Source organism: Ursus arctos, unplaced genomic scaffold (genome assembly GCF_023065955.2).
Source record: "Ursus arctos isolate Adak ecotype North America unplaced genomic scaffold, UrsArc2.0 scaffold_1, whole genome shotgun sequence".
In the NCBI taxonomy this organism is placed as follows: Eukaryota; Metazoa; Chordata; class Mammalia; order Carnivora; family Ursidae; genus Ursus; species Ursus arctos.
This window is the reverse complement of record NW_026622763.1, coordinates 109,452,672-109,475,499: the sequence shown is the minus strand read 5'-3', so window position 1 is coordinate 109,475,499 and position 22,828 is coordinate 109,452,672. Positions and strand designations below refer to the sequence as shown.

Sequence of the window (22,828 nt, the reverse complement as noted above, 5' to 3'; positions counted from 1 at the left end):
ACCCCCACCCTGGAAGTAAGAAATGGTTCCCACCACCCCATGTTGTACAGGGTGTCATGCCTGCCACCCCAAGCCTCTGATGCTGTAACTGGAATTTAGGTGGTGAAAATGCTCCAGCTCAAAACAATACTTTTTATATAATCAGAAGACGACGCTCTCCTCTCAGAAACAGGGAGCTGAAGGTTACAAATGATGCTGGCACTTCTCCCGTTCTGCCTCTTCTGAGCTGACACTCACAGTTTCACTGGATATGGCTCCTCCCATCAGGACGGGCAGCAAAGAGGGCAGCTTCCCTCCTCTGCAGGGGAAGGTTTGGGGTTTGTTGGTGAGGGGAGCCAGGGGGAAGGAGCCTCCAGGTACAAGCAAGCCAGCAAGCAGCCCTTCCCAGGGCCAGTCTGTGTCACTATGAGGGGTCCCTGCACATGGAGGTGAAAGTCCCTGGGGGTTCAGGCTCAGGAGGGGGGGTCAGGAAAGGGGGATGCAGGCCAGAGAGAGGCAGGGCGGAGGGAGGGAGGGAGGGAGAGAGAGAGGAGGAAGGAGGGAAAGAGGAAGGAGGGAGGGAGAGGAGGGAAAGAGAGGGAGGGAGAGAGGAAGGTGAGAGAGGAGGGAGAGGGAGAGAGAGGAAAGGAGAAAGAGGAGGGAGGGAGAGGAGGAAGGAGAGAGACAGAAGGGAGAGGGAGAGACAGGGAGGGAGAGGAGGGAGAGAGAGAAGAGGAAGGAGGGGGGAGGGAGGAGGGAGGGAGAGGAGGGAAAGGGAGGAAGAGAGAGAGGAGGAAGGAGGGAGAGACAGGGGGAGGGAGAGAGAGAGAGAAGAGGAAGGAGGGAGGAGGGAGGGAAAGAGGAAGGGGGGAGGGAGAGGAGGGAAAGAGAGAGAGGGAGAGAGGAGGGAGAGGGAGAGAGAAGAGGAAAGAGGGAGGAGGAAGAGAGAGGAGGAGGGAGGAGGGGGAGTAGGAGGGACAGTGGGAGAGGGAGAGAGGAGGGCGGGAGCTGGGAGGAGGAGCTCTGGAAGCCAGGAGACCAGAGCCGGCTTGCTCGCACTGAGAGCTGCTGCAGGCTGGAGTCCAGCTCTGGGGCCTCCAGGAGCAGGACCGGGAACATGGGCTCGGTCCCCGGAGCCGTCCTCAGGGCGCTGGTCCTTCTGTCCGTGCAGGGCGGGGGTTCGGCCGCAGCAGGAGACACAGGTAAGCACGCAGATGATTTACAACTTGCATGGGGCTCGCCCAAAACTTTAAATGGTGTTTTTTATTTGATTGTTGATTGTTAATATTTAGAGCTGGGACGGCAGCGCAGGTCTGGAAGTGGTCCTCCTTGAGGAATCAGACAGGAGCCGGCTCACGTACAGTCCTAAATAGGACGCATTTCCTCCCGTTTCCTTCCCTCGGTTCTGGTCCGTGCTGTTCAGGGTGTGTTTGTGGTTCTGTCCACAAGCTGTGCTCCTGTTTCCCTGTCTTTGAACGCATCGGGGAGGCTCAAGTTCAGCGTGAAAGGGGCATCTTGGGGGACAGAGCGCAGCTGGGGTCTCCGTGGGCTCCTTTCTCCAGGACGGCACTTGGCACGTGGGAGCTTGGGTCTGACCAAGGGGAAGCGACAGGCAGGCTCCATGTCCTGTGGGTCCCCTGGGTGGGCAGCTCACAGGTCCGTGGGAGCAGCTGCCCCTAGAGGCCCGGAGCCCCTGGGCAGCTCCGGTGCCCCCCACGCTGGGGCAGACCTAGGGGCGCCGGCCTCTGAGAGAGCCCCACGCCTGCCCTGGAAAGCCCTCCGTCCCGCAGAAAGACTTCCTGCATTTACAGAAAGACAGACCGGTGATGGGTAGTAAGGAGGGCACGTGTTGCATGGTGCACTGGGTGTTACACGCAACTAATGAATCATCGAACTTTACATTGGAAACCGGGGATATACTGTAAGGTGACTAACATAATATAATAAAAAATCATTAAAAAAAAAAAAAGACAGATGCCCTTCTGCTCCCCACAGGATGGCTGTTTACGTGTTGGGTGATGACACCGTTTCCCTCTCTGTCCTTCAGGGCCCTGCCCTGTAGGTTCAGAGACCCACATCCCGTTCCTGGACTAGTTCTGTGGGTCCAACCCAAGGGCACTGTCCAGAATAATGCAGGAGACCCCCACTCACCTGCACATGCTACAGCCAGAAGTTTCTGAGTTTACTTGGTTGAAAATCTCTGTCAGGGAAACTCTCTCCTCATGACAAGTGCTGAGCCCCTGTGAAGACAGGGCGCCGAGTCCCTCTCCCAGACTGGGGGCTTCTTCCTGCCCTGCTCCCGCGGCCCCTGCCTCCTCCAGGCTCTGGGGTCAGGGCTGGAGGGGGGTGGCACCCTGGGGAGCTTACAGGCGTTGGAGCCGAGCCGGACAGGGGGCGGCACCCAGACCATCCCCGCACGCTGGGGGCTGCTGGAGCACGGGGCCCCTCTCCTGTCCTGGGGGCCAGGCTGCTGGGCTCCCTGGGAGCCGCTGGGTCCGTCGGCCGAGCCCCGGTGTCGGGCTCCCATCTGCAGGATCTGTGTTTTCTGGGAACCGCGTGATTTCTGACACGGAACGCCAGCACACGCGGCAGGCGCGGCGGAAAGGTGCATGCCGGCAGTGGCCCCGGGCGCTTTCCTCAAAAACGGAGCCTGAAAGATGACCTGTATGTAGAAAGGCCGGGAAGGTAACTCCGCGGAGCCGGTGGGCTGATTGTAGCCGCCGGGCGAGGCGCTAGAGGCCGCGCTCAGCGCTCTGCCGAGCCGGGAGGCTGCAGTAAACAGCACGAAAGCGGGTCTTCCTGGTGCATTGGTTCTCCTCCTGGAATCCGGGGGACGGGGGACGCTGGCAGGTGCACAGGGTTGGTGGCTCTGCTCGCTTGGCTTCCTGCTTACATTTCAGTACTTCCGGCTGACGCACCTGCTCCCATGCTCACCTGTCTTGTGTTCACAAAGTGTGTTGTCTCTTTACGAAAGAATCAAATTTCAAAACACCTATGAAATTAAATTACTAAGAACCTTTCAGATGCAAAACTTAGAGTCTTTATCTCCAAAACTATGGTAGAAGTTATAGTTCTTCATGAATTAAAATGAAATCCATTGACTTTATGTGACCAAAGTTTATCTTCTAGGCTAGGAACTTGCAGGTGGTACTTTCTCGCTGATGGGATTCTGAGAGTACTGTTTTCAGTGGAAGAAGTACTGATAAGTGACTGCGTTATGTTTCGATGGGCATAAATAACTCTGAAGTCACTCGAGAGTTGAGAAGTCACTAGAAATGAGAATTCTGTTTGCCGGCAAAGATAAACTTTACCACAGGAATAAGTTCGTGCAAAAGCTTTCAGGTGGCACATTTTTTTTTCCTTTTGAGAAATAGCTTGAACTATTCATATAATTCCTCCAGACATGACTTTGACTCAACATAAATTAAGCAATCCTGGAGAACAGTGAGCAGGAGAACTGGAGTCTCCCCACAGGGCCCAGGAACCTCCCTTTACACGCTGCATACCCTCAGTGTGGGAGGGGCAGGGGGGCGCTGGTTCTGCTCACCCAGCCAGCTGGGGTCAGGGTTCCTGTCTGCAGGTGATGCTGTCCGGACCTTGGGCCTCAAGCGTGAGCCCACGCATCTCCCTGCAGGGGTGAACTTCCAGTCAGAGGGTCCCACATGGGTGAAAACACAGACGTTGCCAGTTTAGTGCTATTTCGGGGATGTGTATCTCTGTTTTCCCACTTCTCTGGGGTGGACTCTTCCCACCAAGTACCTCTACTCCCAGGGGTGGAGTAGAGGAGGGTGTACCCCCCATGTGCCTGGACAGCAGCTGGGGTTCCCTGTGCACTCCCAGCAGGGACTTGCAGACAGAGAGCTAATGTGAGGCGAGCTCCTTCCTGACCCCGGGGGCACCGCTCGTGCTGGACTCCAGTGGCCGAGTGGAGACGTCATAAGCACTGAGTGAACCTGAGACCAAAGAGTGTGTTGGTTCTGCCGCGGCTGGTTCCGTCCCTGCACGGGCTTCTATTCTGCCTGCCGAGACCCCCTATTTTATCTCCATTCTGCATCTCCCCTCTTCTGCAGAATACCAGGCTCCCAACAACATCGGTGCACTCACTCTTTCACGCCTACGATGTCCAAAAACTAGGGTCCAGATGCAGTCGTCCATGCGGAAACAGACCTGCAACAGGAATTTCAGACCCGTCCGCTGTTCTATGCTTCCTGCTAACTGAGGTTGTGTCGCTGCGACACCGTGGCCAAGTGCCCCTGGGTCCACCCGATGGGGCGGTTATGGCATTTGTTGAAATATGCAAGGGAGCCTCATTTCTGCTCATGTGGGTTGTTTCGGTTTTCACCCACATTCACGACTTTCTAGTTTATACTTTCTGTGTTTCTTTTTGCAAACATCAGCAACTTCGTGGGTTTTTTCCTCCCTTCCTGTACACAGTGCTACACGTGTCCCTTTGTTTTTTTTGGTGAGCAGTGTATCCCAGAAACGACTCTGTATCAGTTCATCAGTTCTCCCTCATCCCTTTTAACACGCACTTCACTTCAGATGTATATATTCTGTATCTTCTCTCTCTCTGATGCATGTACATATATAACATAAAATACATGTATCAATCTTCTATGTACACATTAATTACACAGTAAGTACACATTAATATGGCTTCCAATATTTAGCAACTAAAATAGTGATGTAATGAATAACACTGAGCAGCTGTGTTTTTAAATTGTTGGATGTATGCATTCGGGGTCAGTTCCTAAAGTGACAGTTGCCACATTTCCTCCCTGGCCTTTTACCATTTTGCACGTGTTCACCTGCAATGCCTGCTTGTTTCTAGGATACGATTTTCATCTGAAAATAGAGGCAGCTGATTTCTTCCTCTACTTTTGTGTTTATGCTGCCTCTGTGGTTTTCTCTTGCTGGTTACATTGGATAACTCCTCCAACACAGTGTGGATTGGTAGAGAGCTGGCTTCCATCTCGCTCCTGATCTTAGGGTCCCCTGAACACCCCAGTAAGGAGTAGGCTGAGTCAGGGTTGGGCACGTATGTTATCTGGTCAGCGAAGTGTCCATCTATCCCTGTTTCCTGGTGTCATTATCGGAATGGAACATTACGTGCTGTGAAAGGCATTGTAGTGTCTGGAGGATAGGATAGCCGTGTGATTGTTCTCTTTACATGTCAATATGGCCGCTTGTGTCCATAGATTTTCTAATAGTGAATAGTTTCTTCACCTTACTGGACTAAGTCCCACAGGGTTCTGGGACACCATTTTCTTAATGGAATTTGCCATCTAGCCAATAATATGGTGTTTAGTGTTTTTAACTCATATTCAGAGGTGATGTTGGTTTGTCATGTCTTTCGTTTTGCTATGCACCTGCTAATATCACACTTGCTTTCACAAAGAGTGGGGCTTCTCTCCTGTTTTCTGCGCTCTGGGATGATTCACCCGCGTTAGCCCTGTCCCTGCTCTCAGCTGGGCAGGATCCCCTGTGAAACCCTCTGGGCCTGGTGCTTTTCCCTACTTTTTTCTGTTTGTGGATTTGTTCTTTGATGACCTTCACTTTCTTTCACAAAAATCAGTTTGGTTAAGAATTCTATCTCTAACTTTGCTGAACTGTATTTTACTTGGAAAGTATAATTCCACTTACTTTTCAAATTTGCTTACATAGAGGGTGTGCAAATAAGCTTCATGTTTGTATGGCTTCTGTTTCAATGTCATTTCTAATTCTGCATTTTGTACTATTTGTCATCTTTTCTCCATTCTTTGTATCATGGATTATTATGTTGATTTTTTCAAGGACCCAGGGTTTTAATTTATTAATTCAGTTCACTGCTTTCCTGTTGTCTAACAGCTTTTATCTCTGTTATTTATCTCCTTATGTTGTGTTTGGCTTGAATGATGGTTCCTTGGCTAAGTGCTTGAGTAGAGGATTTTATTCCTTTTCATTCTTTTATGTATAGACAGATGTTTTAGGCTATGAAATTTCCTCTGACCCATTTTTGCTGTTCTGCACAGAATCTATCTGAAAAACAGTGTTTCCATTATTATGATTTTTCAGAAATTCTCATACTATGTTTGTATTTACTAATTTATATAAAAATTGTTTAATGGAAGATTTTATTTTCTCCAACAACTGGAAGAATTGTTTTGTTGCCTCATGATCGGAGAATGATATCCATAATACCCTGGTTTTGTGATGCCTACTGATGCTTTTTGTGACTAATTATAAGACCAGTTTTTGTGGATGTTGCTTATGTGGTTAAGATAATAATCTTTTTTATCTGGATATTGTTTTTTATTTATTTGAAGATCATACTGTATAATTTTTTATATTTATTTTTTTATCTTGTTCTCAGAGTGATGTTTTAAAGTCTTTTTTTTTTTTAAGATTTTATGTTATTTATTTGACAGAGAGAGAGACAGCCAGCGAGAGAGGGAACACAAGCAGGGGAGTGGGAGAGGAAGAAGCAGGCTCCCAGCGGAGGAGCCTGATGTGGGGCTCAATCCCAGAACACCAGGATCACGCCCTGAGCCGAAGGCAGACGCTTAACAACTGAGCCACCCAGGCGCCCCTGTTTTAAAGTCTTTTATTCGTGTTTCTCTTTCCCCTAAACTACGCATATTTCCATTTTATGTGGTTGCTTGTATTACTTGCTGCTAGCCATTTAGAGTGACGGCACCATCATTGTGAATTGTGGTGTTGTTGTTACAGAATGACCTTTGTTTTGTGAAGTGCTTTAAGCCTTAAATTCCACCCTGTCCATTGTCAGGGCCACATGGTCACTCTCCATGTCTGTCAGCACACGTCTACCCACCATCCCCTCCTAGTCCTGAATTTTGTTGTTTTAGGTGTGTTTACTGTACTCCTATTGGATTGAGATTTGCTTTAGTAACCAATTTCAAAATCTTACTCTTCGTTCTTTCTGATAATCGTGTTAAGCCCATACGTATTGTTATGGCTGCTATGTTCTGCGCCGTTGCTATTACGTAATTACGACGTTCGTATGTGTGTTTAATATGCTTTTGCTCCCTGAGGGTTGCTTTGTTTGCCCTTTTACTATTATTTCCATAGTGCTTGGGAAGGTCTGTCTTTGGTTCTACTAGTTTACTTTGAAGTGACAGCTTTTGTGATTCTCTCATAAATTGTCACAGTCTGGTGGGTGAGTTTCCGTGGTGTCTATTATCAATACAATAATCAATGATCTTCTCCACTTTCCTCTGTCTTCTATTCCCATGTTTTTCTTACATTCTTCCTGTTTTCTCAGAACACAGACTATTTATATGCCATCCGTTCATCCATATTTCCATGTTGGTTTCAGTTTCTGATCTGGAACTACCTAGTCTTTGTTCTAAAGTGTTCCCAATCATTTGTAGGTTGGATAAACCCATTCTCCAGGAGAGTTGCTCTCATATCTTTGGCTCCACATGCCTTTACACTCATATTATGAGGATACCAATGAGCTTTTATTTATGCAGGTTAGTGCTATTAATAGTTAAAATATATAGGGGCTCCTGGGTGACTCAGTTGTTAAGCATCTGCCTTCAGCTCAGGGCATGATCCCGGCATTCTGGGATCGAGCCCCGCATCGGGCTTCTGACTTGGCAGGAAACCTGCTTCTCCCTCTCCCACTCCCCCTGCTTGTATTCCCTCTCTCACTGCCTCTCTGTCTGTCAAATAAATAAATAAAATCTTTAAAAAAATCGTTAAAATATATAATTAATACATTTAAAAATAACAATAAGAAGCAAATTACATGTTAACAGTAATATATTTTATAAACAATAAACACATTTTCAAAGCATAAAAATAGTAAAATAGCTTAGTTTTATACTTTTGCAAATTTTAACATAGGGCTTAATGGAAGACAGCTGGGTTCTCTCATCTCTTGCATTTAGCTTGTGATTTTCTTTCTTTCTTTTTTTTTTTCTTTTGTTCCAGGGGATGTTTATGAAAAAAAGCTAGCCTTCAGCAAATATGTCAGTGGGAAGAGGAGGAGTATTCTGATAGCTCTTTTAGATATTTTTGAATGTTCATTGAATCCTCTGGAAGACCCTGTGATACACTCTGAGAAAATTAGAGTAAATAGACAAATGGCATCTTAATATTTTTATATAAGTGGTTTGGCACCGTGGACCCTTGAGGGTCTCCAAGATCTTTCCCAGAGAGCTGTTTTCACGACAGAGTCCAGAAGGGCTTTGTGCCGTGTATCACAGGAGCATGAGCCTTGAATAGATTTTCTACAACCTTGCACTTGGAGGGTAACTGGGCTGGGTATAAAATCCTCAGCTTGAATTTCCTTTCCATGTGCTCCTTGAACATGGTGTTCCACAGCTCATGAGAAGTTGAGGTCAGTTTTATCTAGAGGCCCTGCCTTTTTATGTTGCATTTAATTCTAATGATTTAAGGAGAACATGTCTTGAATCTAACCTGGGTACTTACATGGAAGTTCCTTTCAAAATGAAGATTTAGGTTGGGTTTTTTTTTTTCTTATTTCTAGAAAGTTAAAATTGATTAACATGTTAAAATATTATTTCTTTTCCATTGCTTTTACATTTTTATTTTTCAGGAATGATAGATGGATAGATGATAGATAGATAGATAGATAGATGATAGATAGATAGATTATAGGTGATAGATAAACAGACAATAGATCAATAGTGGATTTTCTTTTTCTACCTTCCAGTTTAGCCACTTTTTCTCTGAATAGTTTCACTTTTTTTTTTTTTTTTAAGATTTTATTTATTTATTTGACAGAGATAGAGACAGCCAGCGAGAGAGGGAACACAAGCAGGGGGAGTGGGAGAGGAAGAAGCAGGCTCATAGCAGAGGAGCCTGATGTGGGGCTCGATCCCAGAACGCCGGGATCATGCCCTGAGCCAAAGGCAGATGCTTAACCGCTGTGCCACCCAGGCGCCCCAGTTTCACTTTTTTTTAAATCTTATTTTCATTCACTTGATTGTATTTCTGTAGTTCTTCAATGTCCTTCATTACAATTTTATTTGAATAATATTTTTAAGCATCTTGTAACTGTGTCTGCATTGGCAAAACAGTCTTGCATTTTTCTTTCTATATGTATTTTTTTCTGAATGCACTCAGTACTCATTGAATTTCCTTTATATTGTCCATTTTTATTCTCCTAAAATTTCTGAATTAGACTTTTTTCTATGTACAGATTTCTGTTTGGGGACTTAGGATCTTTATTTAGTTTGGGTTATTGCGTCATAACTTTCCTGGGCTCCATGGTTGGCTTCTATTCTGGCTGGTGGAGGTGTTCATTAGCTGAAATGTTTTCGTCCTCGTTTTACATTTTCTTCTCAGTTGTTGGCATGGATTCGTTCTGATTGATCTTATGCCTGGGCATCTTGTGGACAGGATCTTAGTCCATAAATTCCCTCCTCAGGCAGTAAGATTAAGTTTAAATTTATAACGGATGACATTGTTAGTGGTGATAAGATGAGAAGAGGAAGGGTTGCCTTGTCCCATCTTCTTCAAAATACTGTACGTGATTTCTCCTCTTCCTTCTTCCTGTTTTCTCACAATTCTGGCTCCAAGAAGCAGCTTCCTCTTCCATTTGTCTCCTTCTCTCCTGAACTGTCACCCCCAGTCCTCAGCCCTGCTCACCCCAAGCTGGCTCCCTGGTGCTCTAAATGTCCAAGTCTCCACCTTGTGTGCAAGATTTTATTTATTTATTTATTTATTTATTTATTTATTTATTTATTTTTAAAAAGATTTTATTTATTTATTTGACAGAGAGAGAGGCAGCAAGAGAGGGAACACAAGCATGGGGAGTGAGAGAGGGAGAAGCACGCTTCCTGCTGAACAGGGAGCCCAATGCGGGGCTCGGTCCTAGAACGCTGAGATCATGACCTGAGCCAAAGGCAGACGCTTAACGACTGAGCCACCCAGGCGCCCCTGTGTGCAAGATTTTAATACTTTACACTGCACTTCTCTTGCAGGTGTGGTTTTCTCTGTGTTGACTCTGTTTTCCATTTTCTTCTCCACTTTTTCTGGAGAATCTTAGGTCCCCACTCCCTTCTCTGCACCCACACACAGTAAGAATACCACTGGAATCCCTTCCAGTTCACTCCTCTATTAGTTTAACTTGAAACATATGACATGGTCTATCTCTTGGTCATGCTACAGGCATGAGCCAAATGTGGTTATGCCTATAATTCTTGGTCATCTTATAGTTTGTGTGTGTATGAGTTTGAGCAGAGATTGGATTCAGGCAGCCACTATTACCCTGGATTTTATTTTCTGCTGGGTTTTTGGAAATGTAGACACCTGTGAACATAGACCTTACAGAGCAGTTTCAAGATTCCATGAAGCCCCATGCATCTTCCCCCAGTAGAAGAATGGACACTGAGCCCCCAGTTTCTGAAAATGCTCAGAAAGTAATTATAAATTCTCCAGCTTCCAGAAACAATCTCTACATCTTGTTCATATTGGAACTGGTGGATTAATATTTTCAATGGTTTAATTTATCCAACTAATGACTTTATTATACATATCTTCATATTGTCATTGACTTTTATTAGCTTTCTGTGCTTGGTGGATCAGACTCTATTTTTGTTTCTTTTTGAACATATGATTAGTAAATATATCATAAAGTGCATTCTCATAGAACAGATATTTAGGGAATTAACAAGAGATTGGGAAAATACTCTCATAAAATAGAGAGACCACTGGCTAAGCAAGTATTTCTGTTATAAAGTTTTAGAATTTCTCTTTAAGACACTGATTTTCTAACTAATAAAAAGACCATGAATAGTAGTATACATAGCCTTTGAACTGTATTGAACAGAAAATGCTAAGTTTAGATTTTGTTGCTCAGTTGAGGCAGAACAGATTCAGAGGGATGGAAGCCATTTCTTCATACTGCACAAAGTCAAGTGCTCAAATGTGTTTGAATTGACTCGTTTTCCCTCAGATCAAAAATGCAGGTTGAATGTGAAATGATTGAAAATATGTTTCATCAACTCAGGAAAGAAGAGATAAGTGATTTTCCTTCAATTCTGGCTGCATTCAGAATAACAAAAACATGGCTGACTTCTGGCCCGTTCTCCCCCTTCTCTGAGGGATTGCTTCAGGGCTGTGACGTCTGTTCTCAAAGCTTCAGAGCCACCTGCGGCTGTTGTCATTGGACGGAATGCTTCCCAGAGGAAGATGTTCTTTGGGGAGAAGAATGAAGCTGATAGCTGTAGGTCATCTTGGTTGAATAACATTTAAAGTAACTGCAGTATGTGTGTATGTGTGTGGCTATATTCACACACATGCACACAGGCACATGTATGTACACACACATACATAGATGCATGGCTGGCAGTATGACCAGGTCTAACACGATATAATATTGCACAAGTAAGGATACATTTTTTTTCTAGTTTCATATATACAGCATGTCATTTCTTGCTTAAATGTCTGTGTTCAGTTTCGATTTATCTGGTAAATGAAATTCCGGTATTTAGCAATAATAAGAGATTTGTATGTGGGTTTTACAACACATTTCTATAGCCCTTGGAAACCTGCAGTAAATCTAGTTTCCTCTCATTGCTTGTGAGAAAACCAAACTGCAAGCAGTGAAACCAGGAAGGGACATGGCAGGAGGTGGCCCCCTCCATGCTCCCACTGCTGAGCACTTCGGGCATGATGACCTGAGAGGGATGGAAGCAGGAGACACTTGTCATTTTCAGTAGTTTTAAATTAGTGATTGTGGAATGGTTATTTAAATTGCACACCTACTTAATAGAACAGGTTGAAAACTATCTCCACAATTTTAAATCCCGAAATAAAAAGCATCCACACGCATGCATGTATGAGTGTGTGAACATACACGATTACTCGATCACCATTAGAACACAATGTTATGGCTTCCAACTCCCAGAGGTTTTATTTCCGGAAATTATAGGATTGCAAATGTGGTTTTAAAGGGAAGTTCTACTAGATCAAAACATCAAAACAAAAGGCTAATTATTTAGATATGTCTGCCTTCAAAAATTACATCTATTAAGTAATTTGGGGAAATGTTTAAATGTCAGTTTCCTTACTTGACTTAGCCTCTGATTTTATCCATTGAGAAAGGTTTTACGGTGTGCATTTTCTTTTTTGAGAACTGTCAGAGATTGACAAACAATATCTGGAATCTGTGTGAACTTAGGCTTGGCCATCATCACGGTGGCTGGACCTTGAACAGATCACTTGAAAGCTGCTCATGTGAGCGGAGATCCTCATGCTGTCTTCTCCATGTAATCCTAAGTTTCACCCCAAACAGCTACTTCCAGAATTGCTGAAGAGGCTGTTTAATTATTCTTTGAGCTAATACTATAGTGGTTTGGTCAAATACTATTATCACCTGTGAGACCTTTGTCAGATGTTACCCGAAGTATTCAAAAATAGTAATCCACTTAAATTGATTTTCAAGGAAAGAAGTAACCAGGAGAAGCTAAGGTAAATATGGTGTTTCAAAGAAAAGTAGTGATGATGGTGATGATGGTGGTGGTGGTGATGACGACGGTGGTGGTGGTGATGACGACGGTGGTGGTGATGACAACGGTGGTGGTGATGGTCATGGTGATAATGGTGCTGATGGTGGTGATTATCATGGTAATGATGGTGATGATATTGGCGATGATGGTGGTGATGGTGATGGTGATGATATTGGTGATGATGGTGGTGATGGTGATGATGGTGATGTCAGTGTTGATGGTGATGATAATTGTGAGGATGGTGATAATGATGATGGTGTTGATTGTTACGATGGTAATGGTGATGATGGTGGTTGTGATGTGTTTTAGTATTGTGAGTATGATGAGGGGAAGTGGGAGGAGCTACTAAGGAGCCAGGAAAATCTCATCTGTGGTCTGTACAGTTTATTTGGGAGTAGGAGACACGAGGGAGCAGGTTACCAGTGCGTGTAGCCACCCTGCACACACAGACATCCCCGCAGACTCAGCACCCAACACTTGTTCACGAGCAGAAATGCAGGCACCGTTGGTGTGAAGACGGACACCTGAGTGGAGGGAGGTGACCCCAGGGGAGCGGTGTGTTGGGTTTCTGTGGAGGGCTGGAAAGCCTGGACAGCACATTTGATGATCAGTTTAAATGTACAGTAGAGCTGATGGGAAAGTCAGGGAAACCCGCAGAAGCTGGCAGTGAGCGGTGAGTGTGCATCCAAACACGAAAGTGAGTATTGGAGCCTGTATTTGTCAGAGTCCCTGCAGCCTCCCTGGCCCGGGGGCTGTTCTAACCAGCTGTGTGCATGTGGGCAGTGGGTGCAAAGTTTGGGCTTGTTCCAGGGTAGGTGGGCTGGGAGACCCTCCTCCTGCATGGCTCCCTGGGGGGTTGAAGTCGGACCCTGCTGGTCTGTGGGGGAGCCTACACTCCCACCTACACCATCCCAGTACCCCCGCCATGTGCTGTAATACATGTCTCAGCACCGTCCCCACATCTGAGAAACGTGTGAGAAAACTTACCAGAAACTCAGGAACATGAGGGTTTAGGTGGACTATTCTTAACTCATGCTGAGAAAAACAAAAACAAACAAATGAAAACAAACAAACAAAAAACCACCATGACCATCTAACTCCTAAGTTAAAGAGAAAGCTTCAAAATTTTATGCAGAAACAAGCAACAATTATAACCTGCAAAAATAACCTGGAGAAGAAAAGTCAGACATCTTCTCAGAAGATGGGCCAAAAGGACAACGGTGTGCTATCTTTAAAATTTTGAGGAGTGATGACTTCGGAGCGGTAATTATTTATACAACAAAACTGTCAGCAAATACGAGATCACAGCACAGGCAAGCTGAGATTCAAGAACACAGAATTACAACCATCCTTAGGTGCTCTCTGAACAAAACGAACAAACAAAATCCTCTAGCGCACTCTTGGGAAAGACAAGAAAAAGGAAAACTAAGAAAAATTGAGAAATAACAGTCAATTTTGCAGAAAAAATACATAGGGAAATGAAATCTTATGTTTAGATCCATATTTAATATTAAAAGTAGCTTTTTGTAATGTCCAATAAAAAATAAATCTTGACTGAGACAGGACAGAGTTTCTTCAAAGGGATTATTATGTGCGGGTTTCCTCCAGGTTGGGGCACAGAGGAGGTTCCGCCGAGGGGAGAAGTGAGCACAGCTCACAGGCCCAGGCAGGCGCCACGGACGAGCAGGCCTGGCCCAAAGGGGCACTGCTGGAGAACATTCCTGAGGATGCCTGCCCTCGAGAGGGGTCCCTGTGGCTCAAGCTGGTGCAGGGATCTGGGCGCAGGACAGAAGCAGAACCAAAGTGTGGTTGACACATGGGTTGTTGTGGTTGATCAGTGAAGACAAGCGTTCAGCTACCAGTCACCAGGAAGGACTTTGGAGGGTCTGTGTCCTCGATAAAAAAGGGGGCAGCGTGGATCTCATCTTAGTGCTCTCTGCAGCCGGCAGTTCTCAGAACACAATGGGAGATTTCTGTTTTCCAGGGTCATGGGCCATGGCCCTCAGCTAAAATTGTCTGCCACTCAGCTAAAATACCAGAGGACAGCAGGACCCTAAGAGGCAGAGAGTGTGTGGCTCGAAAAACGGGGCCAAGGACATCGTATGTTGAGCAAATCACCAGCACGGGCAGCCATCCCTCATTTAATTGCACGTTGCTGTGTCGCACTTTGTGTACATACGTATTTTTACAAGTGGAGGCTAGCCCTTCAGGAAGATGGAGAAGCACTTGCAGGTGTGGCCACACCACACAGCCGGACCACGGCCGGGCCACAGCCGGGCCACAGCCGGAAGTGAGCCTGAAGACGGGCGTGAGCTGCCATCTGGTTTCGCACACTTGGAGTGCACTCCGAACTTGGACAGGTATGGCATCGGGCCAAGCAAGCAGTTTCTCGCAACGGAGTCTCTTCCCGGTGAAAATGCCGTGAAGATCGTCACGGGGACAACAAGGACTTAGAACATCACATAAATGCAGCTGGTAAAGGAGCACCACGTCGAGAGGGTGGACCCCAGTTTTGAAGGAGGTTCTCCTGTGGGTGAAATGCCACCAAACAGCACGTCCTGCTGCAGAGAAATCGTCCGTGAAAGGAAGAGTCTGTCGATGCAGAAACCTTGGTTGCCGTCTTGTTTTAGGAAACTGCCACAGCCCCCCAGCCTCAGCAGCCACCACCATCGGGGCAAGAACCGCCACCAGCAAAAAGGTTCCTGCCCGCAAAGAGCTCAGATGATGGCTAGCATTTTCTAACAAGAAAGCATTTTTAACTGAAAGCATGTGCGTGGTCTCGGCAGTGTACGCATAGTGGAATGGACCACTTGGCGTGTTTTTAATGTTGCAGTTGAAATCAGAGACGGATTCTTTCTCTTTGGAAAGAAAATCCATATTCACTGTATTACGTTTTTACTGGTTATGATACAAACTGAATAGCTTTTATCCATTGTTATTTAAAGTATTGGTGTTAAAACGCTGGCAATGCTTTTATGGTTTGTGAGTTTCTGGGTGACATCACTGAATATCAGCACTTGGGGCTTTTCTCTGCAGTGCACGCTTTCCTTCTGAAATGTGTATTTGCCGGTGGGCTCTGAGCAGCAGGACACTCACGGCTGGTTCCAAAAATGTCTGCACACGGGGCGCCTGGGTGGCGCAGTCGTTAAGCGTCTGCCTTCGGCTCAGGGCGTGATCCTGGCGTTATGGGATCGAGCCCCACATCAGGCTCCTCTGCTGGGAGCCTGCTTCTTCCTCTCCCACTCCCCCTGCTTGTGTTCCCTCTCTCACTGTCTCTCTCTCTCTCTGTCAAATAAATAAATAAAATCTTTTAAAAAAATAAAACAACCAAAACAAAAATGCCTGCACAGCTGGAGGGACCCCTGTGCCCTTCATAAGATTCTTGTTGCGGTGCGGGGAAAAACACAAAACACCAGCTTGATCAGCCAGGTACCTGGCAATGTCTTAGCAAAGATGCCCTCATGTTCAGCAACAAAAGAGCCCATCTTATCAATTGAATACATTATTTCTTGGTGCGAAAGTGCTTATGGCTAAGAGAAAGCATGCGTGGGTGAAGCTTCCTACGTTAGATGGTGAGAGGGTGAGCTTTCTCCCGGCCCGCTCCCAGCACTGCCTCTCGCGGCTCACAGCCCTGCAGCCGACTTCATTGTCCCCCACTACTTTAGAGCATGACGAGCACATCTTCTGCCAAACGAAAGTAATTTCCAGAGGTTATTGGTAGCGTTACGCAGTGTTAGCAATAATTCTTATCATTAAAATTTTGTGAAGGTTTCAAATTGTCAGCTATTTTGCAAAGTCCTTTAAATGGAATAAAACATTAAATTTTATCAGGCATCGTGAATTTGTTTTTCTTATTTTTTTGGTGTAAGTTCCACAAGCCCACAATAGCTGTATCTTCTGAGAAAGATCCGAATGTTCCTGTAAAAGAACTTAATTTTGGCAGCCCAAATAATTCCTATAATCTATGGATATAAGTGCAGATTTATACAGGAAAGTAAGAGATACACACACGGTAGGAATCCTGTTGGTTCCTGAGTACAACCGGTATTTCAACTTCTCACCGCCACCCGGGAAGTTCCAATAGGAAAACTGCCGCCGGTGGTCTCTTCAGGTAAATTCTCACCTGTATCTATTCGCCCATGAAAACAACATGGGACACGTAAGCTTGTTTAGCGTACATGGGTTCATTCAACAAGAAGTGACACCATTTATTCAAAGTGACCTAATACCGCCAGGCTCTCTAAACACACACCCCTTTTAAATGACTTAATTTTCTGTATTTGTAACGGGAATGGTGCGTAGTTTTGAATAAATTGAATAATTAGGTGAAATGATTATGTCGTAGAAGCTGCTTCGGTGCTTGGTCACGTAAACTTACAGCACTTCTAGAGAAAAGACACTATAAACAGCACCAAACAGCATACGGCATTCTCAGTGCTTGCTCTCGGGATTCCTTTAGTCCTACACATTATCGAGGAACCCTGGAAGTGTCTGCTCTTGGAGTTTTATCTACCAGTACTCATCAAATAGCCGTTAAACTAGGAATGTTTGAGAGCATTGATTTATTAACTCACTTAAAAATAACACAGTAAATCCATTGCAGGTTAACAGGAATATTTTTTACTTGTGCGTGCGTGTGTGTGTGTGTGTGGTGTCAACTGTGGATGTGTGAGCACACGTGTGAGCAGGGCTGCATGTGTTAGTGGTGTGTACACACAGCATAGATGTGTTCATTTGTGGTGTGAACATGTATATAGTGTGGGTGTGTGTATGTTTGCAGTGTGAGCAGGTGTGACGGTGAGCACACGTGTAGCATGTGTATGCTTGTGTGAGCAGGTGTGACAGTGAGCACACGTGTAGCATGTGTATTTGCGGTGTGAGCAGGTGTGACAGTGAGCACACGTGTAGCATGTGTATTTGTGGTGTGAGCAGATGTGACAGTGAGCACACGTGTCATGTGTGTGTGTTTGTGGTGTGAGCAGGTGTGACGGTGAGCACACGTGTAGTGTGTGTGTATTTGCAGTGTGAGCAGGTGTGATGGTGAGCACATGTGTAGCATGTGTATGCTTGTGGTGTGAGCAGGTGTGACGGTGACACGTGTAGTGTGTGTATGCTTGTGGTGTGAGCAGGTGTGACAGTGAGCACACGTGTCATGTGTGTGTTTGTGGTGTGAGCAGGTGTGACGGTGAGAACGCAGGCAGCGTGGGTGTGTGCTGGCAGGACGCTCTTCTCTGACCTGGCTGAGGCGGTCCTGCCCCACCTGCGGGTCTCCCTCTGTTCACGGTCTCAGTTGCCTGTGGCGGCTTGTCCTTTGACCCGCGGTCCATGTCCAGCCAGCCCTTCAGCTGTCCCTCCACCTCACACCTGCTGTGTGGCGTGGCCACAGCCACCCCCTCAGGCAGTCCCACGTGCTGACCGGTGGTGGCTGCCCGGCCTGGTCTGTATGGAGCCCTGGGTCCTCAGGGGTCTGGGCCCACTGCCCAGCGTGCCTCCAGACCTGGCCCCACTTTCAGAAGGATTCAAACTCCCTTTGTGTTCAGAAACCGCTGAGCTAGCTGTTTCTATATCTGATGTTTTTACTGCATGAAGTTGTGCAAATTTGGAAAATTATGACTTCACTTGATTTGTGAATGTCTTCTATAAATTGTTGCTTCTGGAATGCTTTCTGGAGCTGTGGACGTGTACTGCCTTCCTTCTTGTAAGCAGGAAAAGGAGACTCTCCAAACGCAATGCGTGTGGGGCACCCTCTTGCTCCAGGCAGCCCCTCCCTGCTGCACCTGCTGGCCGCAGGAGAGGAGCTCCCACCAGGGAAAAGAGCTGCTTTCCCAGAGCTGTGGGTTCGTGCCGGAGGGGAGGGGGATACAGAGTGTCCTGGATGTGTGCGCGCTAGGGGATTTGCAAAGAGGAAGCCGCATGCCCCACAGCTGCACACACGTCCTCCCAGCACCGAGTGGGGTGCTTCCTGCTGTTCTCGCTGCGGCCAGCCGCAGAGCCCGCCCGTGGTGCTGGCTGATTTTGCTCAACCTTATGCTCCAGATTCATCTCCGCCATTTGTAGGGAGGAATTTTTCTAAATTTCTGTGTGGTTTCCACTGTTGATCTGCACCCTCTAACGCAGTGGGCATGCAGGCTGTTTCCACTTTGGCGTACCATGAGTAACATCACCGTGGACGCTCTTGCAGGCCTTGGGTGGGCCCGAGGTAGCCTCTGATCTTACACGGGCGGGAAATTGGCTCCAGGGGCACAGCCTGGCCAGTTCCAGAGTGGCCGCTCCGTGTCACGTCCCCTGATCCTGTCACCTTTGGATTTGGGTCTGGCTGTAGTAGGGCCTTACGCTCAGTAAGTGTCTTGGGGTTTTATACCCGTTTCACTTGTTCATGGCTCTTTCCGAGTCAAGCAGATCCGCCACATTTTAGTCCCACAAACTGCATGGTGTGCTTTCAACACACAGATGTATGAGGTGGTGCCAGGAGGAAGGTGTGACTTACAGTGAGATGCTCGTGTTTTCCCCGTCTAGAGAATGCGTCCTTGATTTATTCATATGTGTGGTTTTCATGACTTTACTTCTGTTCCACACTCTGGAGAGGTCGGCCGTGCAGATCCTACACACAGACTTTCATCACCACACAAACGTTTGACCATCAGTGGAAACACTGCTTTTGCTTTAATTTCATTGAGAAATTCAGAAAATATCCACTTTTTTTTTTAAGATTTTTTATTTATTTGACAGAGAGACAGCCAGCGAGAGAAGGAACACAAGCAGGGGGAGTGGGGGAGGAAGAAGCAGGCTCATAGCGGAGGAGCCTGATGTGGGGCTCGATCCCAGAACGCCGGGATCACGCCCTGAGCCGAAGGCAGACGCTTAACGACTGAGCCACCCAGGCGCCCCTATATCCACTTTTTAATATTATGTGGTATTCTTTCTTAAGTTAAATTTTATCTTTATGGATTCAGAGAAAAGTATATCTAATTTCGAAAAGATACAATTTTCTATTGTTTACAACAAAGTGCACGTAATAGTGTAAGAACATCAGCTAGACATTCTGCGCTTGCGGTCGCTTTCCCAGGCTGACCGAGATGAATGACCCTCTCTGCTGTGTAAGTTCACGGTGTGCAGCACGTGGTCTGACTTCACATGTCGTGAGGGACGAGCGACCGCACCAGGGTGAGTCAATCACCGTCTCATTCAGATTCAGAAGCCGGAGTCTTTAATTTTCTTGATCTTACAGCCCATCGTTCTTTATTTGAGCTGTTTGATAAAGCTTTTCTGTATCTGCCTCCTCCCTCGAGGGAGCGGTGGTTGGTACAGGGTCCTGACTCCAGCGCGGGTCGGCCGCGTGTGAGCGCCTGTAACGCACGCACATGTACTCGTGACTCCGGGTGCGGGTCCGCCGCGTGTGAGCGCCTGTAACGCACGCACATGAACTCGTGGCTCCGGGTGCGGGTCCGCCGCGTGTGAGCGCCTGTAACGCACGCACATGTACTCGTGACTTCGGGTGCGGGTCCGCCGCGTGTGAGCGCCTGTAACGCACGCGCATGTACTCGTGACTCCGGGTGCGGGTCCGCCACGTGTGAGCGCCTGTAACGCACATGCACATGTACTTGTGACTCCGGGTGCGGGTCCACCGTGTGTGAGCGCCTGTAACGCACATGCACATGTACTTGTGACTCCGGGTGCGGGTCCACCGTGTGTGAGCGCCTGTAACGCACGCGCATGTACTCGTGACTCCGGGTGCGGGTCCGCCGCGTGTGAGCGCCTGTAACGCACATGCACATGTACTCGTGACTCCGGGTGCGGGTCCACCGTGTGTGAGCGCCTGTAACGCACGCACATGAACTCGTGACTCCGGGTGCGGGTCTGCCGCGTGTGAGCGCCTGTAACGCATGCACATGAACTCGTGACTCCGGGTGCGGGTCCGCCGCGTGTGAGCGCCTGTAACGCACACGCACATGAACTCGTGGCTCCGGGTGCGGGTCCGCCGCGTGTGAGCGCCTGTAACGCACGCACATGAACTCGTGACTCCGGGTGCGGGTCCGCCGCGTGTGAGCGCCTGTAACGCACGCACATGTACTCGTGACTCCGGGTGCGGGTCCGCCGCGTGTGAGCGCCTGTAACGCACGCACATGAACTCGTGACTCCGGGTGCGGGTCCGCTGCGTGTGAGCGCCTGTAACGCACACGCATGTACTCGTGCATGACTAAATGCACCAGGTGTGGAAACCGACTTCGGTTCATTTCCAAGGTGCACAGAGCCCGCTCTGCTGACTGGTGACAAGGTGCATGTTGACCCCAAAGGACCGTCCCTGCCTCTTGTCTGCCCAGGAACTCGAGGGTTCCACTGCCACTCCTCCACCGGATTCTCTGTGAGTGGGGTCCTCAGCGTGACACGGTGGTCACGGCCTCACCCGGCAGGAGCACGGGCCCTGGTCAGCCCCTGAGCAGGGGGCCCTCGGGGACTCCGGCCTCAGTGGAGGGGGGGAAAGTCGGGAGTGGGGGCAGCACACAGGCTGGGAAGCTCTGAGTGAGTGAGAACAGGCATCTTTCTAAATGCAGAATCCTCCTCTGGGTAACAGGCGGGGCTCAACAAAAGCAGAACCCAGCACAAAAATGTCTGCAAAGGGGTCTATTGCAAGGACTCACTCAGTCTATAAGGTTTAGACACTGGTCTGATGGCCCAGGGAAGGGGCCACACGGAGGCTCAGTGTTGGTCTCTGCTGGCGGACGAGGCACTCAGCCACATGCTTCTCCAAGCCCTGCCCGCTCGGAGGACTTCCAGTGCCCACTGTCCCACAGGGACGGCCCAGAGACACGCCGTGTGCCCCGGCTGCCCACTTTCAGGTGGGGCCTGCGTGTGCTGCAGGGCCATCTGCACCCCGGGCCCCGGACTTCTCTCCTCGTCGGTGCTTCACAGGTGCTCCTGGCGAAGCTGCAGGCTGGGAGAGAAGGAGTGTGGCGGGCGCAGGGACTCGGGCACTTGGCCACTTCTCTGTGGAACTCCCGTGTGCCTTCACGGCTGCGTGAGCCCATCTCCTGGGCACGACTTCCACGTGACGGTGGGGTGTAGCTGTGCACACCCAGCTCCGCGGCCTGCTGGCTCAGGCAGTAGCCACGGGGCCACGGACAGCCTGGCAGCGGGCCAACTTGATGCATCTCACGGGCGGTCATGCAGTTTCTGGATGTGGCCTATCCTCCCTCCTGTGTGCGCCTTGAGTAAGATCCCTCAGCAAACTCTGATAGTTTTCTTCACTAAACCTTGAATATCTTTTGAGAAAGACTCTCTCTTTTTTTTTATTTTAATTTTTTTATTGTATTATGTTAGTCACCACACAGTACATCCCTGGTTTTTGATGTAAAGTTCGATGATTCATTAGTTGTGTATAACACCCAGTGCACCATGCAATACGTACCCTCCTTAATACCCATCACCGGTCTATCCCGTTCCCCCACCCCCTCCCCTCTGAGGCCCTCAGTTTGTTTCTCAGAGTCCATAGACTCTCTTACATTTTTGTGGTCATTATAAATGACGATTTTAAGGTAGTTTCATGCTTTTGACACAGAGAAATGTGATGAGTACGGGTGCGTGGCTCGTACGCCCAGCCTCCGTGTGGTCTTGCTGTTTCCAGGGACTTGCCTGTGTGGTTGGTTTGGCACTTCTCTGTGCCTGCAAGCCTCTAATGCCCTGTGCTCCCCAGGTCTTCCCATTGAGTGGGCTCCGTGGGAGCCCTTTGAGCCTGGTGTTTGCTCCTGGGTTTGCAACGTTAGGCTACTGACCGTGCAAGGGCTGCCAATTGTGCTAACCTGAGCGGGTGTTTTCCCGACAGAGAGCTGCGACCAGCCGCTGGTGTCCGCGCTGCCCGCCTCCTCCTTCAGCAGTTCCTCTGAGCTCTCCAGCAGCCACAGCCCCGGGTTCGCGAGACTGAACCGCAGAGACGGTAAGTCAGCCGGCTGCCTCTCGCTGATCCACGGCGGCTCACGGACTTTCAACAACTCCTGTATTTCTTTTGATAAATTGTAAGTGGACTGACTATCTGTGGCACAGAAAGTAAAACTCCAAGCAAGTATTAGGTGTGTGGGCGTGTTCCCATGTGAGATTTTGCACGTAGGAATGCCCAGGCTGGTCTCCCTCCACGTGCGTGTCGGGGCCACGGAGCGAGCCACGCCCGAAATGGCTGTGAACTGCGTGACTGTTGTGCACAGTCATTGCAGCATTTCAGTTGCGAGAATATGTACATACCTTTTAATGTGCCCAGCTGTTTATCTAGGAAAGTATCTTTTCTATCACAAATACTCACGTCTGGGAGTCTGTTAGCCCTGACTGTGTGTTTGTCTTCAAGTCGGACAGAGAAGCTGGAAGGTGTATTAGTTTCC

General features: G+C 47.9%; 1 protein-coding gene across 1 annotated transcript in view; it reads left to right on the top strand.

Moving 5' to 3' along the window:
- Nucleotides 1-1,096: 1,096 nt before the first annotated feature.
- Nucleotides 1,097-22,828, top strand: part of LOC113249241 (contactin-associated protein-like 4) — a 133,512-nt gene continuing 111,780 nt past the window's right edge. The window contains exons 1-2 of the mRNA XM_026490758.4: nt 1,097-1,181; nt 22,282-22,392. Of these exons, the coding sequence (XP_026346543.4) occupies nt 1,097-1,181; nt 22,282-22,392 (196 nt within the window). The remainder of the gene's footprint in view (nt 1,182-22,281; nt 22,393-22,828) is intronic.